At 40.0% G+C, this 17,898-nt stretch overlaps 1 protein-coding gene across 2 annotated transcripts in view; it reads left to right on the top strand.

Moving 5' to 3' along the window:
• The first annotated feature begins 2,699 nt into the window (after nucleotides 1-2,699).
• Nucleotides 2,700-17,898, top strand: part of PITPNB (phosphatidylinositol transfer protein beta) — a 67,559-nt gene continuing 52,360 nt past the window's right edge. Inside the window, exons 1-3 of one of the 2 annotated variants that reach the window (XM_063722722.1) lie at nucleotides 2,700-2,840; nucleotides 7,672-7,702; nucleotides 10,882-11,027. In XM_063722722.1, the coding sequence (XP_063578792.1) occupies nucleotides 2,821-2,840; nucleotides 7,672-7,702; nucleotides 10,882-11,027 (197 nt within the window). In that variant the 5' untranslated portion in view covers nucleotides 2,700-2,820. 2 annotated transcript variants of the gene reach the window in all.

The following is a 17,898-nucleotide window of genomic DNA, read 5'->3' as shown; positions in this document are numbered from 1 at the left end:
CTGTAAATAGATGTAATGTAGGATTATTTTGTTATATAGATTTCATGTTTTCCAGCAACCTAATCTTTCGGTCAATAAATACATCTAAACTGGTTACTTTATCTATCCTTGTTTCTCAATTGAGTATTTTAATATGAATCTTTTGATTATGACAAAGATACACTGCCCGACCAAACTTTAGTCAAGCCCAGGCTTATCTGTGCAACAGTTAAAAAATCTAGTTTTAACAAGAACCTCCCCAATCCTTGGTATCTGTTCTTCATCCTCCACCATTCCCCAGATGATGTCTGATCACGTCTTCAGCAAGAATTATGTTAGGTTACTTTAGCCAGAATCTCCCTGATGTATCCTCTTAATAATTTTCCGTCAACTGATCGCCCTACCCCCAACTATCTTGCTCCTTGGCTATAAATTCTCACTTGCCCATGTTATGCTCAGAGTCGAGCCCAATCTCTTTCCCCCACTACAAAATCCCATTACAGTGGTCCGTATACTTATTTCGAAAGTCCTGAATAAAGTCTGCCTTACTATACTTGGACAAGTATCATCATCAAATAATTTTTTTAAACAATAGGAAAGGGAGGCACCGTCTATATTGTATAATGATTTGGAGGTATGCTCCGTCCAGCATACTGTCTCGTTTATTTCACAAACATCTGAGTACTATGAGAAGAATTGTGTTATGCAGACAAAAGAACTAGTAAACACTTGTGGGAGACTTCAAAAATTAGAGAAATTACGTAAAATGTCCTCATATTTCTTAATGATAAAGCATGTCAACCATAAATTTATCTGCAACGTTTAAAGTTATATTTTTTCAACAAGCATAACATGTGGGGAGAGATTACAACATACAATGACTCCATACCACACAAATTTGGCAATTAATTTTAATATCGCCTCCTTAGACTTTAAAGAACACTCCCTAAGCATACAGATTTATAGTATTCAATCCCTTAATTTTTCTAAGTATCTTCTAGAATTTGACTTTAGTCTCCTTTCCATAATTGAGAACAATTATTTGTCATAAAGATGGTTTGCATGCCCCAACTTAACTTTCATCTAGGAAATTAGTGAAATAAATGGACGAGACCTTGAAGTTTTTAAAATCTGGATTTCAAACCTGACTCTGCAAACAAGCTAGTACAAGTCACTTAACATAGCTCCCTGAATCTCATTTTATTCCCCCTCGTAAAGCATGCTAAAATACATCTCATAATGTTCTAAGGGTGAAATGAGATAAAATATCTCCATTACTCAGCACAGTACTTGGCATAAAATCCAATGTCCAATCAACAAAGCGGATTCTAAGCTTGTTCAACTCTTGCAAGAAAGAGCGTGCATTTTCTTAAATCTCTGCCCTCACAATAACTAGCATTATTCACACATAAGAGAAACTCGGTGACTCCCAGGGACTGCCTTAGGAGAAAGTTTCTGGAAGTTTTGACATTCCAGAAACTTTCTCCTAAGGCAGTCCCTGGGAGTCACTGAGTCAGTTCATTTCCATTATTTTTTTGGAGGCAGCCCTAACTCCACAGATGTATTCCAGTAACAGATACACCAGATGTTTATACAAAAATGTTTTCGTGATATTTTAATCGTCTTAATAGCCTTTCAACAGGTTCTCATGGTTCTTAGAAGACAAATTTTTACTATGGCCTAGTGATCCAGTTGGTCCCAGCTCATTTCCCGCCCTCACTTAGGATGTTCTGGCCACATCTGCCCTCTAGCTGATCCTTAAACACCCTAAGCTTATTCCATCCTCGGGTCCTATTTCCCTCCAACTGGAATGCCCCTCTCACATCCTAACAGGCTAGGCTCAAACACCGCCTCCTAAGACAGCCCTTGTCTTGAGTCCTCTGCCTCTCCCAGTACTCCACTGCATCCATAGCATAGCACTTCCCCACCACCCCGAATTCTCCCTGCTTTCTTTCCAAGTGAGTTGTCTCCTCTAGACTGTGAGCTTCTTGAGAACAGGGACTGTGTCTGCTTCTAGATGCATCCCCACTGCTAGAACCGTGTCTGGCACAGAGCAAGCCAGCGACCTCCGGCCTGCGGCTTTGAGGCTCACGGCGCTTTCGCTGTAACTGCGCGAACCAACTCCTGAATAGCCCCTTTCCTGGGCTCGAGGCCAAGCGCCTCTTTTCCCCCAGAGGGCCTTCGTCGGGAGTGCTGGCCGCTCATCCTGCCGAGTCACAGGTGAGGTTTAGGATTCTCCGCCCCGGTGGACCTCCACAAGACCGCGAAGCAGGTGAACGTCCTTCCACGGAACCTGAGCTGCCAAGGGCTGGGGAGGGGAACAGAAGCTGGCGTCGGCTGCCTCCAGAACCTGTCAGGAGTCTTTTATGTGGACTATAGAGGTGAGGTGTCGGTCAAGGAGGTGGGCCCTGACTCAGAGCAGCAAGAGAGAGCAGAAAACCGGTCACCGCAAAACGGCTTCCAAAGAACCAACTGGAAAACTCACCGGAAAGCGTAGGCTGCCCAGACGCCCCGAGGGACCAAAGATGAAGGGAGGAGCCCTCGTAAGCAGACAAGACTGCGCGCGTCCAGCTTGCGCAGCCGCAGTAGAAGTCGCACGCTCTTCGGCGGGCTGCGCAACCGCAGTGGAGGCCTCGTGTGCCCGGGGTGGGGCACCAAACTGGGCGGAGCTAGGCCCCCTTGCGCGCTGACGCGACTGGTCGCGGCGGAAGAGTGTAAGCACGCAGGCGCGATGGTGGCTCGGGGGGCAGGGAGGCGGGGCCGCGCAGGCGTTGTGAGAGGCGGTAGCGGTGGCGGCGGCGGCGGTGGTATCGGCGGCAGCTGTGAGGGGGTTCCGGGAAGATGGTGCTGATCAAGGAATTGTGAGTGGGTCCGTGGGCGCGAGCGAGGCCGTGGGACGGCAGTGATGGGAGACTTGTTGATGGAGAAGTGGCAGGATATTCCTAAATCGGAGTCAGCCTTGTGTCAGCCCCTCCCTGCGGGCTCCCCCTCCCTCCGACACGCGCCCCCGGCCCCTTCGAAGCCCCTCAGCGAGTGCGCCCCTCGGTCCTCCAGGCATTGCCGTGGTAACACGGCCTCTCCCTTCCCCGGGGCGAAGGCGGCTGGGTCCCGGCCCGAGCGCATGGCTCGGGAAGGCGCGGCCGGGAGTTTCCGCTGGGACCCGCCTTCTCCCCAACCCCCCACCCCCAGGCTGGGTCTGGGCCCACCCCCAGGCCCGCCGGTGGGAAGGAGCCGCAGTCCGAGGGTGGGAGAGACACGTTGGTTCTGACTGATTTGTCGTCCGGGGTGGAGTCCGCTGGTAACCAGCGGGAGATGGGCTTGCCGGTTGAAGACAGCCTTCGTGTCAGTACTCGCGGTGGGACGTTGGCGCCCTGAAGTTCGTGGTGGAGCCGGGAATCCGGAAAGCCTCTGCTCTGCTGGGCAGCTCCGTTGATTTGACGGGAGAGCCTTTTATCTTTTTGGTTTCCGCATGTTTTAAGATGAGGTGACATTCCGGGCCCCACCTACTTTCTTAGAAGTTAACACGTGGTCTGTCAAATGGAGGGATTTCGAGGTGCATCCGACTGGCCAAGTGATTTTTGTTGAAAAGTCACGGCTTTTCCCACTGGCAAGGACTGTAAACATTACGGAAATCTGCTTGCTTTTGAATGTTCGTCTGTCACAGCTGGTTCGTGTCGTCAGCATCCTTTGGGCAGCTAGGGAGGTCGAGTATGGCCCATTCGTTGGTTTTCAAATTCTTCATTTTAAATTCTTAGAAATGTTTTTGGCTTAATTTAGCTTTCTTCAGACACCTTATTTTTAGTGTTCTTAAACCTTTAAAAAGTCACTGATGTCACTTCTCTAAGACTTAATACCTCCCAAAGACTCCGTCTCACCCAGAGTAAAAGTCAAAGTCTCTGCAACAGCTACAAGGCTTTACACTTTTTTTCCTGCCCTGATCTCATTTACTACCTTTTCCTTGCCCATTCCATCTTCGCAAGCCTCCTTGCTGTTCTTCTACTACTCTAGAATAAGTTCAGTTCAAGGCCTTTCCACCTGCTTTTGTTCCCTTTGCTTGAAGTGTTCTTCCCTTGGCGCACTAACTCACCTCCTTCCAGGTCTTTGCTCAGACGTCACCTTCTCAGGGAATCCCTTTCTGAAGACCTAATTGTAGTTCCCACTATTTGGAGTGGTATTTATTTGCCTTCCCTGCTTTATCGGTCTCCATAGTACTTATCACCATCCAGCATGCAATACAATTTATTATTAATTTTTTTCTCCTACTAGTTGTATTCTCTTTTTACATGTAAGGGCCGTTAGTTTGTTTTGCTCACTCTCATATCCCCAGTTTTTAGAATAGTCCCTCGCATGTAATAGGTGCTCAGTAAATATTTGTTAATGAATTGATGAAAAATGATAACTTTGGTCAGTGACAGGGATTTTGAGAAGAGACATTTTGCCTTTTGTTGGTAGAGTGAAAGTTCGCAATTAAAGCTTATTTATAGTACTGAATATTGGGTTTATATAAAACTTTTCTTCCAAGTCGTTTATACAGTGTATCAAACAAGTGTTCATTACTCTGACTTCTGTATGATGTGGGTAGATGGGTGGCAGACACTAAAACAAATGGAGAAAATAAGAAGGAAATTGACTTGGACCAAGTTACACGGCAAGTGAGTTGCAGAACTGATTTTAAATAGATCCAGTCATTTTTCTTTCATTGGAGTATTTCCACCCTCCAGAAATGTTACAGACAAACAGTATTCAGTAGATCCCTTTGACAGTATGTGAGCAGTATGAAGCTAACCCTAACTCTTGGAAAGTAGTTCCTATTGGGAATTTGCGCACTGTGCTTTTTGCAAACATTTGCTTTCATTATGAAGATTTAAATGTACCCAGATAATGAATGTTGACACGTGCCCAAAGTCTAATTATTTTTCCCAAAGAGTTATAAATTAAGTTTCTCGATGTTAACTCTTTATGTGTATCTCCCCTAGATTTTTTTTTCCTCCTAGACTTTTTGAAGGTAGTAGCTGTTTCTTAAGTAATGTCAGTATCTAGCGCAGCATCTAGTCCTAACATGCTCTAAAGTATTCAGTGTTGTTCAATGAAAAATTGATGCTTCTTACTCTCAAGTCAACCTTCTAAAATTCTTGTTGGTTAGGAGCAATGAATAGCCAGATATTGGTAACTAAAATACTTTGGCAAATGTTTGTTGTCTTATAAAATTATTTTTTATTTTTTGGTTTTTTTTTTTAGGCGGAGTCTCTGTTGCCCAGGCTGGAGTGCAGTGGCATGATCTCTGCTCACTGCAACCTCCGCCTCCCAGGTTCAAGCGATTTTCCTGCCTCAGCCTCCCAAGTAGCTGGGACTACAGGCACACGCCACCATGCCCGGCTAAATTTTTTGTATTTTTAGTAGAGACAGGGTTTCACCCTGTCGGCCAGGCTGGTCTGGAACTCCTGACCTCAGGTGATCCGCCCACAAAGTGCTGGGATTGCAGGTGTGAGCCACCGCGCCTGGCCCTATATTTATGTTTTTATAAGAATTAAAATGTTAGAAATGACTTTTGAGGTGGGCTCTTTCCCTTCAAGTTATTATTTAAGCAGTAGATGAAGTTACCATTAATGTAAAGTCCTGGTTTTAAAGAATTAGTTATTGATTCCATTTGGAAATTATTTTTATGAGGATTTTCAGACATTTGAACATTTTCGATTGGCACTAAAAGTTGAATACTGCTTTTAGAATAACAACAGAAAATCAAAGCCTGTATGTTCCTTTTCCCTTTTACTTGTTAAGCAAATCTTGAAGAAGTTACTTGACTCATTGTTCTGAATGTCTTAATCAGTCACTTTCATTTTTTGAAAGAAATTTCCTTGAAAGTGTTCTTAAATAAAAATAGGGATCTTCCTGTTAGTGAGTGTAAAATTACTCAGCAGTGATTCTTTGGTTTTGTGAAACTTAAGGGAAGACTAACTCTTCCTTCTCTATCCCTTCCTTCCATTCCCTCTGCAGTCCATCATCTTGGTTCAGGCCTTTGTGACAGTTCTTGCCTAGCCTCCCAAAAGATAGCTTTCCCCACTTCTCCTGCTTGTCAGTGTTTTCAACCACCTGCAGATGACTTCTTCAGATCAGATGTAGTTGTCACTTACCTCTTGGACCAACCTTTTAGGATTCCTTATTGCCTAATGAATTTAATGGATTTCTTACCATAGTATTCCAGGTCCTGATAATCTGCTCCCAACCTATAGCTTTCTAGTCTTCCCCTCCCCCATTTTATGCTCTGGGACAGTGAGCAAGTTAGTGTGTACTGAGAAGAGAACTAAAATGATTCGGAATTTCTAGGTATAGAAGGACTTACAAGAAGTTTATTCTTGATGGAGAGTAGAAATTAGTGACCATTGTGGGTTTGAGAGTGTTCATTGTTTTTGAATCACCATTATCAGAAAGACAAAGAGTGGCGAGTAACTCAGTAGTCAAAGGGGAGGGAGTAACAGACATGTACATGTTGGAGATTGAGGTAATGTGAACATTCAGACATAGATGTTTGAGGAGAGTAGGGAGAAAGGAGTGGATGGAAAGTGTAGCTGGAATGCAAACTAGATATGATCTGGTTCTATTACTCTCTTCATACTTACGAATAAGAAAGACTATTAAAAAAGAATGCCCAGGCCAAAAAGATTGTCACTAATACAAACAATAAACTAAATGACTCTTACTGCAAGAAAAAAATAAAAAGAAATTATAGCTGAAAAGAAATTGGAATGAGGAAAACTATTGAAAATTTTCCATAAAATGACAGGTAAGATTAGGAAAGTATGAGAAGGATCGTATACCCTCATCCCCCAAAAAAGGAAGTTGCTGTCTTGGAAGCAACTATAATTATGAGACCATTGATATACAGGGATGGTCTTGGTTTTCAGGATTTATGGTGGAAATAAATTAAGGACTCTTCTTATAAAATCTAGAGATGAGATGCAATATTTTGATAAAATAATATACCATGATACTGTTTTTGGATTTTATCTTTTAAGACTGCTTGCAATGGAGCTATAATGACATCTTTTTGGTATATACAATAAGAAACCCTTGGACAGGATCAGACACATGTCAACCTTATATTGTATATATGCTGGAAGGGATTATTATAAGGTTCAAGTAGTTTCCATAGTAAAATTTTTCTTATTAATTCTACAAGACTCCTTATTTTTCTTTTAGTAAACTGGAGGAATAATTGAATAGTGGGGGAACAGTTTCTGGAAGCATTTATTCAGTGAGATTCAAGACACATATTCTGTAAGAAGCATCATAAAAACAAAATGCACAGTATGTAGGTGGAGAATGAAACCATACTAAAAATTTAGTCAGGGCAACCTGACCAGACAATCTACAAATAATACGTTCTGTACCCTGCAGTTTTCAATGTTGAGTTTTCTCTTTTTTCTTTACTCACAAGAATCTCTGCAGCTGCTGTTTGGGGTCCTGGGAACACTAAATGCAAATGATCATTGAGACCCAGGAATGATAGTTTTAGTTCCCCAATTACAGTGTAGGCATTGCAAAGACCCTCTTCCATAAACGACACCCTTGTATTTTTTTGATTTAAGAGACCTGTCTCTGTTATCATTGGATTTAAGGTAAAACCTCTTCAGAGATCTGTGTTTAAAGCTATTTCATATGTAATATATATATTTTTTTCTTTTGTCTTTTTAGCCGTGTGGTTTTGCCATGTTCTGTTCAGGAGGTAAGTTTTTCTTGCTTCTGCATCATTTTATTGGTATATGTACTGTACTTTGATATGTTACTCTAAACTCACATTTTCGTAGTATTGATTTACCTTTTCATTCCACCTTAATGTGACAAAATTAATTATATGAATGATAATTGCAATGAATTGCAAAATGAATTAAATGAATGATAATGAATTTCTTGCTACACTGCCTTGTTTTGGAAGAGTCTAAAGAATGTAGTTTAACCTCCTGTCTAGTGCAGGAATTCTTTCTACAACATCCCAGAGAAATGAGGCTCCAGCCTTAAGTACTTTAAGGTTAAGTAGCTTGCTACTTAGAGATGCAGCCTGCTTTACTGTTGGACATTTTAAACATTTGTGTTTGAATCAAAATCTGCTTTTCCTATAATGCTTGACTCTTGTTTACAGTTTATCCCATTTGAGCAATGGGAAATAAGCCTGTTCTGTCTTGCAGTGGTTAATCCTTCAGGTTTTCTGATGGCAGCTCTCCCCTCCAGCCCACCCCATCCCCCACAAGCACTTTTATTTCATCTTAGAAAGTCTCAAGATTAAACATTCCCAGCACATTCACTTGGCTTAATACAGCATGATATGTGGACTTGCTACCAGCTGGTCCTATTACTGTATGTCTTGTAATTGTTGATCTGAACTGAAAACAATATTCCAGACATGGTATGACCAGCACATAACTGTAAGAGCTTATTGTTTTCCTCGGTCTGGACATGATACAGAAATATATCACCTATTCAGAACTTGTATGTCCTGCAGTTATAGCCATGTGTATTGTAGCCAAGAATGAAGATAAGAGCAGAAACAGCTTCTGAGAAATCAAGATATATATAGCAAAACCCATAAAACCCTGTAGGCTCTTCTGTAACTTGCACACAGTTCCCATTTGCTCAGTTATCTGGTTTTCCTAGAGCTGACAGTAGATTAGAAGCAGTGACTTGGAAGTGGGACAAAACAAACTGATAACCTAAGAAGTGACAGTTGACAGAAGACAGAAAGAAATGCAGGAAGTGAAAAAGAGTAGCTGTCTGGCACTGTTTAGTGTAGACTTGAACACAGTTGTATATATCTCAGGAGGATTCACTGTATTAAAACACTCCAGAGAAGCTAGGCACCCTATTCTCTATTTGCACAATTGATTGTTTGAAGTTGAATGTGGAAATTGACATTTGTTTCTGTTAGACTTTTTCTTTTGATTTCAGCTGGTTGAATCAGCTTGTCGAAATCTTTTTGAGTCTTGGTATTGTCACTGAAAATACTGTTCTCGGCTTTTTGTTATACTCCCCCCCCGCCTTTTTTTTTTGGAGATGGAGTCTTGCTCTGTCGCCCAGGCTGGAGTACAGTGTTGCGATCTCAGCTCTCTGCAACCTCCACCTCCTGGGTTCAAGCAATTCTCCCTGCCTCAGCCTCCAGATTAGCTGGGATTACAGGCACCCGCCACCGCACCTGGCTAATTTTTGTATATTTAGTAGAGACCAGGTTTCATCATATTGGTCAGGCTGGTCTCGAACTCCTGACCTCAAGTGATCCACCTGCTTCAGCCTCCAAAAGCCCTGGGATTACAAGCATGAGCCACTGTGCCAGGCCTATATGCACATTTTTAAAACATGCCTTCTGTGTCTATTTCTTATTCTTTTATTTTTTATTTTTTATTCTTAAAAAAGGAGAATGAGAGAAAACTAAGTAGCATGCCATGAAATGTCAGTCCATTAACATTTTTTTGGATACAGTTCATTTGAATTTTGTTATTGTGTGTTCCTGACGAAAATGAAATTTATCTTTTGACTTAGACTCATTTTAGTCCTGTTTTAGAATATGATAGTGTTTAAAAGTGCATGTTGAAGGTACTTAAGGATTGTGGCATTATTAGACTAACCCTAGTGTTGTATCATGGAAAGCCGAAAGGAGAAATACAGTCCTCTCTGCAGGCCCTACAGAAATTTATTTTGGGAGCATTTAAGAAATATGTTTGGTTTCAACTTCCCAAACACTTCCAAATTGAGTAAGAGTGTGTTTGTGGGTGTGTTTTTAAATTTAACTAATAGGCAAGATAGTATCATATCTCCATGTGATTTGTAGATATGAATGTTTACTGAGCTTAAACTACCTGTTGTTTTGGTCCCTCACATAAAATGTTAGTTTTGAAATTACAGTTCTTAGAGGTAGATTTTTGTAGCTTTTCTTTGAAAATATGCTTATAAAGAAGAAATACACTTCTTCAAGCTGTTTTCATTAGAAGGAAGAAATTTAGCCAAATTTGAAGTGATGGAAGATAGTACCATGGTTGGGTCACTGTAACAAATTAGAACACGAGAACTTTTTCCAACATTTGTTGGAACTAGCGACTCCAGATTGGCGTATAAAATACAGTTGACTTACAGGTATTGATGCAGGCCTCTGAGATTTCTGATTCACGTTAAATGAAATAGAAACTACTGTCAGCAATTTCCTACCTTTTATGGTAATATGTATACATTTATATTACTTTAAAAACAGTTTCTGTTTATTCTCTTTACTTGAGGACTCACAATGAACCATTTCTGATCTTGGGCCCCCAATACTGTTTCTGGTTAGCTGAAGAAGGACCAAATTGGGTGTATCATAAATAAGTCATAAGTTAAAAATGACCCCAGAAGTCTACTAAGATTTGGACTATTATGTTTCTTTGAATCTCCAGGCTTTTGTTATTACAGTTTACATCCCTCCCCTTTATCATTAAGAACGATATGCTGGTTGCTCAGCTTTAGTTGGCAAAGTGCCAGTTGTATTTCTGCCATACCTTTCTTGGAATTTTGTGAAGTTAAGTGAGAAATAATAGAGGTGAAAATGCTTTGTAAAGTACAAATATATATTGTTCAAAAGTTGACCCAAGTTTCAAGACATTTTCTTGATAAGTGGATAATGTAAAGGCACCAAAGTGTTTGGCAAATTTTTTGAATAATGAAAGTTCTATAAAATACAGGTTTTTAAAACTATAATAATCTGTGGTTCGTCTTCCTAAACATATTAATTTCTAATTTGAGTTGTGTTTTCATATTGAACACGGTTGTGCTGAATTGTTTGGATATGCTTTTCTATATCGTCTATATTATTAAGATTTTAGCATACTAAATTTCTGCAGTTACTACTGACTTACTCAGTTTCTGTGTTCTTTGAAATTTCAGTATCAGGTTGGGCAGCTTTACTCTGTTGCAGAAGCTAGTAAGAATGAGACTGGTGGTGGAGAAGGAATTGAAGTCTTAAAGAATGAACCTTATGAGAAGGATGGAGAAAAGGGACAGTACACACACAAAATTTATCACCTAAAGAGGTAAGCGGTGTTCACATTTGACGCCTTGTAACTACCTGGCTTACTTATGATGCATGTAACTAGCTAACTTAACTAGTAGATGTGAAGTAAATTTTTAATTTCAGTGTGATAATATATTGCATTTTAATTTTTTGAGAGAACCTCCTCCTTTATTTATTTGTAAATTAGAAAAGGATTATATCTGCTTATAACAAAAATTCAGATAAAAACTTAGTCCCTGCTCCTTGCCATCAAATATTTGTAACACAGAGAGAAACACTAGAAGCAGCTTAGAGTTTATCCTTCTAGGTCATTTTCTGTATATATTCAAAGGAATTTTTAAAACATAGTGATGTATTACTTGTATCAATTTTAGTTTTCTACAACAAATGGACCATATGAATGGTTTTGCAGTTTGCTTTATTTGTGATGAACATCTTCCATATTGTTATTTAATATCTGTGTGATTCTTTTTAAAGCTAAGTAAAATTTCTTCTGGACATAGTATAGTTTACTTAACCATTCCCTACATCGTAAGTCCATTTAGGTATTTTAGATATTTTCTAGTTTTTGTCTGTTATAAATAATGTTTCTGGCCAGGTGTGGTGGCTCACATCTGTAATCTCAGCACTTTGGGAGACAGAGGCAGGAGGATTGCTTAAGCCTAGGAGTTCGACACCAGCCTGGGCAACACAGGGAGACCCCATTTCTACAACAACAACAACAACAATAGCAACAACAAAATTGGCCAGGCGCAGTGGCTCACGCTTGTAATCCCAGCACTTTGGGAGGCTGAGGCGGGCAGATCACGAGGTCAAGAGATCGAGACCACCCTGGTCAACATGGTGAAACCCTGTCTCTACTAAAAATACAAAAATTAGCCTGGATGTGGTGGTGCACGCCTATAGTCCCAGCTACTTGGGAGGCTAAGGCAGCAGAATCGCTTGAACCAGGGAGGTGGAGGTTGCAGTGAGCCGAGATCACACCACTGCACTCCAGCCTGGTGACAGAGCGAGACTCCGTCTCAAAAAAAAAAAAAAAAGAAATTAGCGGGGCGTGGTGGTGTACGCTTATGGTCCCAGCTACTTGGGATGCTGAGGTGGGAGGATCACTTGGACCCAGGAGTTAGAGGTTGCAGTGGGCTATGATCACTGCACCTCAGTCTGGGTGAAAGAACAAGACGGATGCTGCCAAAATTGCCCTTCAAGAGTTTGATAGTATTTTTCCATATTTTTCTTTTTAATTTTTGCTAATTTCATAGACAAAAGATAGTCTCTTGTTAAAATTCGTATTTATTAGTGAGGTTGAATGTCTTTTTATGTTAATTGACCGTTTGAATTTCTTGTATGACTTTTGACTCTTCATATGCGTTCTTCATTGTTTTTTTTTCCTCTGGTTTGTTGAAGTTTTTTTGCACATTCCCCTAAGTTTGGCAGTCTAATCTGTATCTTTGGCATAAATATTTTAAAACAAAAAATGTTGGCCAAGTGCGGTGGCTCAGGCCTATAATCCCAGAACTTGGGAGGCTGAGGTGGGAGGATTGCTTGAGCTCAGGAGTTTGAGACCAGTCTGGGCAATATAGTGAGACCTCATCTCCACAAAAAGGAAAAACAAGCCAAAAAAAAAGTACTACCAGTATTTATCTAAGGGCAGAAGACCAGTAATGGCTTTTAAGAGTCCATTTTGTCATTAGTCTGCCTAGTTAATTACAGGTGGGGGATCTTTTGCCTCTATTCTCTTCATATTGAAATGAATCATACTTATGTTTTGTGGGACTCCTTAAAGTTGTAGCTGTCATGATCAGATTTTTTTTATATTTCCTCAGCTTAACTCTGCTACTTGGTTTACAGTGACCCATAACCTATTCATCCTTGGTTTATAGTGACACATAATCTTATCTCTTTATAGAAACTTACATTTTATCATTATTTTGTCTTAGAATACAGCATTTCTTTGCTTCTGTTGCAGGTTTGACTTGAGAAATAAGGCAGTAACTCTGATCAATCAATTATCCATAGAGAAGGTCTTTTCATGGTTTCTATTAATTTGTTAGTACCCTAAGTATATCTGAAAAATAAGTCTATTGAGAGAAGATTTTGGCATTCCAGATGGTATAGTCTATATATATTGAAAGTTTTGAATTTGCTTATATATACTCAGCTTTCTTTTTCTAGCATTTTTGCATTTACCTGTTAATTGAATTATACCACCACGTATAAAAGTTCCTCTTAAAGACACTGGACTCTTCCTGGGGGTTCTAAAATAAGCCAAAAAGTTTGATGTATAAAATTTTTTGTTGGCCTCTGATGTTCTGTTTAGATCCCTATCCTATAAGTAAATAAATTTGAAATAGATTCAAAATGTCCTCTGGTTGAAATCTAAGAGTTGGAATGTTGAGGAAGTATTTGATACATTCTTGCATGGAAAAGAACAGTTTGAAATAATATGTAATACATAATATGTTACATGTGTTTTGAAAAAAATCAGAAAAAAAAAAAAGCCTAAAAGAGGTACATTAAAATGTTGAGAATATTTATCACCTGGTAGTGGGATATGGGTGATTTTAAAAATCCCACTTAAATCATCCATATCCCACTACCAGGTGATAAATATTCTCTTCTGTATTTTCATTTTTATGAGAAAGAAAAGGAATGTTAAATATAATTTTTGAAACAGTTGATTTAGGTAACACTCCAGTCATGAATAAGGAGTCTCGTAAGTTGAAGAGGGCTAGATAAATATGGTTAGTGCAAGAGATATTCTTATTCCGGAGAGGTTATTTGGGGATGAGGTTCAGAATTCCTCTCAGGCTTTTAGTGGTTAAATAAAAGAAGATTTTGGCTCTCGGTGGCCAACCTTCCAGCACATTTGGGCTTCTAGAACAACTCCATTCCTAGGAGGAGCGGGGTACCCTGTGGTTTTACCCTCTCGTGCACTCGTTTACTTGTCATTGCAATCCTGAGAAACAGACAATATTCATATTGTACCTAAGACACTAAGGCACATATTTACCCAAAGTCACAGCTAATAAGTGACAGAATGGTGACAGAGACCTAGGTGCTCTGATTTCAAATCCTACACCCTTTTGTCCCAGATGCCTGATGAATACAAGGCACTCCCATGAGAAGGGGGAGAGGGGATCTGATGGGATGGCGAGGGTTGATTCCCATAGAAGGTTGGCCTTATCACACAAAGATGGCAGCTGTGGGCAGAAGCACAGAGAGGAATGAGACAGGAAAGGGAAAAAGGCAAGAGGGTGGCAGTAATGAGTCTCAGGCAGCATGGCAAATAATGACTATTCTGACAGTAGTGAGGAACAAAAACCTAACCAATAGTAAATAAACTGGGCAAAACAGGGCCCATTTGCTGTCCTCTGGAGGAGGGAATGGCTATGGGGCAGTCAGATGTCCACACTGATGAATTTGTCAGTGTCAACATTGAAAGCACATCAGCCACAGGATAACTATATTATGGAAGGGCAAAGAATCATTTAGTAGTAAGTGCTGAGGCCTTCACTGTTCTGCAGGAAAGACCTCCATCCCAAGGCAAGCCTAAAGGTGCAGCCCCATCAGACTTACGGTTTTCTTTAGGGCATCAGCTCAGCATGCTGAAGACATACCCACAGTCCCTAGCTAGTTTTGGAGCTCTCCCTGAGGAAGTTAAATTTGTGTCTAGTAATATGTTTGCTTTTTCAACAACATTTACTCCATAAATTATCCTAAGCTGGGTGCACCGTCACTGTATAACATCAATAAAACTATAAACTTGACTAAGGCCACCAAGGCCTTATTTTACTTTTGAGATACTTGAAATTCTGAGATCTACTTTAGCCAGTATAACTCAAGTCTCTGGATTCCCTGACCTGTATGCTTTCCGATTTCAGCAAAACACTTCTTGGTAGCATATATACGCTTAATCTCAACCAGAAGGTTGAGAAACAGTCTTTGTGAATATTGACAAAATCCGAAAGTTGGTGACTCATTGCACGGGACATTTGAAATGTCTGGTTTCCTTGAATCTCAGGTGATACATCATCTCATGGGATAATGAGATTTTGTCCATATTTTGTTGATAACTTACAGTGAGTGTTTGCCCATAGTAATTCTGAACAGATCTAGTACTTATGTATTTTTACTGTGTGCTGGTCACTGGGTTATTGGAAGTGTTTTAGGTGGGAGTTTATTTATTTCTCACAGCAGCTTTTTATAGTGAGGAAACTGAGGTCCAGAAAGGTTTAACTTACCCCATGTCTCACTGCTATTTGGTAGCAGAGATAGGACTTGAACACAGACCAACTCCAGAACCTGCCCTCTTAACCACTTTGCTCAACTAACCACTTTGCTCTACGTCAGAATCCTGTGGAAGAGTTATTTTCCATTTCCTGAAGTTAACTCCTTGGGAGTTTACAGAAAAATTCTTCCAAAACCACAGGTTTCACCATCTCTTACTTTCTCTGAAGTCTTTAACATCTAAAGTCTTCTTCCAAAATAAAGCTAAACTTAACAAGGTATTTAAGATTCCCTATTGTATAAGTCCATCCAGAACAAAAACCCTTGGCTGTAAGCAAGCCAGTCTCTTTGTTGTCTTCCTCACATAAACTGTTCAGCCCACCCTGAGTGTTTTTTTCAGCCCCTTATGCTGGGGTCTCATAACCTGCTTGGTTTTCTGAGTACACCCCCAGAACTATCCTATGTAGAGGCATTCCATGGCTGATTTTATTCACTTAGATCCCTCTTCCCTAAACCCATCCTATTTGTCATTTCTACTCACTTTGATACCTAGTCATATATTTCCATATGGGCATGTTTGTCTTGTTGTATCCCATTTTCCACTAAAGTTTGTTTCTTTAATACTCACTTAGTAGTGGATGGTAGTGAAAGAGGAAGGAATTTACTGGGCAGAGAATTTTGGAGCAAGACAAAGAAATGTGTTGTAACTTTCAGATGGTATTTCAGAGAAAAGCTTGTAGCTCTCCTGAGACCTCACTGTACGAACACACTGACGAGCCCTTTTTGCTAGTTTATTTGCTCACCCTTCTTGAGGAAAGTCAGCTTTATTATTCCTTATTCTGCATAAGTGTTACACTTTCGCCATCTTCAGTCAGTCCTGATTGATGGGGAATTTATAAAGCTTTGCCAACTCCAGAACCACCTTGTTTCCCAAAGGTCGAAACAGAAGAGGTTTTTATTGAAAAATCATTATTTTAAAATTTCATGTGGTTCCAAGGTAAGAGTACATTTTTGTAAGCAAAAGGAGTCATTTGCCAGGAACTTAAATTATGTTTAAAAATGAGAAATTTAAATCACCCGAAAATGAAAGGATTGATTGTAATATACTTCTTCACATTCAGAGAGCATCTTGCACATGTAAGAAATTAATAGGCTGGGTGCGGTGGCTTGCCTGGAATCCCAGCACTTTGGGAGGCCGAGGCGGGTGGATTATTTGAGGTCAGGAGTTCGAAACCAGCCTGGCCAACATGGTGAAACCCCGTCTCTACTAAAAATACAAAAAATTTAGCGGAATGTGGTGGCAGGCACCTGTAATCCCAGCTGCTTGGGAGGCTGAGGCAGGAGAATCGCTTGAACCTGGGAGGCGGAGGTTGCAGTGAGCCCAGATAATGATTGCACTCCAGCCTGGGAGACAAAAGTGAGACTCCGTCTCAAACAAAAAAAGAAGAGGAAAAATTTATAAATATCAGCCAAATATAATTTGCTCTTGAGTCAAGAATTAGCCATCATAGACACATGTTATTTGTCATTATATGTAGTTTAGTCCTAAATTTTTCACAGTTCAAAGTTTTCCAAATCAAGAGTGATGCTGTTTCTGAAAAATATCAGAAGTATTTTCTGAAATATATTGTTTCCTCTTGATGGTGTATCTCATTTTTCATTTATTATTCCCCTTTTATTGTGTGAAAAATACTTTTCTCTGTTTTTTGTAATTCTCCAGGACTTTAGAGTCTCTTGTCTCCCAGAAGTTAGGCACTTTGTGTCTGATTATTTTATTCCCTTCCCACAAACTGGGGTTTTAAATCATTTCTGTAATTTCCCTCCTCATGTATCTTCTTTTCTTTCTTCCATCTCCATCACTACTGTTAATCAATCAAAGTTACCATTCTCTCTCTTAGACTTGCCTCCTGGCTGATATTTTGCCATCCATTCTTTTTCTGGCTTTAAAATTAATTGAGATATAATTTATATGCCATAAAATTCATTCTTTTAAAATGTACACTTTAGTAGTTTTTGGTATATTCAGAGTTGGGCAACTGCCATTGTTACTTAATTTCAGAACATTTTCAACAATCTAGAAAGAAATCTCGTATTCATTAGCAGTCACTGACTATTACCCCCTCCTCCCAGTGCCTGGCAACCACTGATCTACTTTCTGTCTCTGTAGATGTACTGTGGATATTTTATATAAATGGAATCATGTAATATGTGGCCTTTCGTAATTGACTTCTTTCACTTAGCGTGTTTTCAAGGCTTGTCTGTGTTAAAGCATGTATCACTACTGCTTTGATTGCTGAGTAATATTCCATTGTATAGGCCTGCCACATTTTGTTTATCCATTCATCAGTTGTTGAACATTTGGGTTGTTTTCACTTTTGGCTGTTACAAGTAACATTTGTACTGCTGTTAACATTTGTACATACTTTTTTGTGTGTGTGTGAACATGTTTTCAGTTCTCTTGGAGAACTGAAATTCTCCAACTGAAATTGGCTAGGTCATATGATCACTCTGTATTTAACCTTTTGAGGAACTGTCAATCTGCTTCCCGAAACAACTACACCACTTTATAATGTTAACAGCAGTGTGTGAAGGTTCCAGTTCCTCCACATCCTCATTATCTTTTTTATTACAACCATTCTAGTGTGTGTGAAGTGGTATCTCAT

Source organism: Pongo abelii, chromosome 23, assembly GCF_028885655.2.
Source record: "Pongo abelii isolate AG06213 chromosome 23, NHGRI_mPonAbe1-v2.0_pri, whole genome shotgun sequence".
Classification (NCBI taxonomy): Eukaryota; Metazoa; Chordata; class Mammalia; order Primates; family Hominidae; genus Pongo; species Pongo abelii.
The sequence above is the reverse complement of the archived record's forward strand: the minus strand, read 5'-3'. Positions and strand labels throughout refer to the sequence as shown.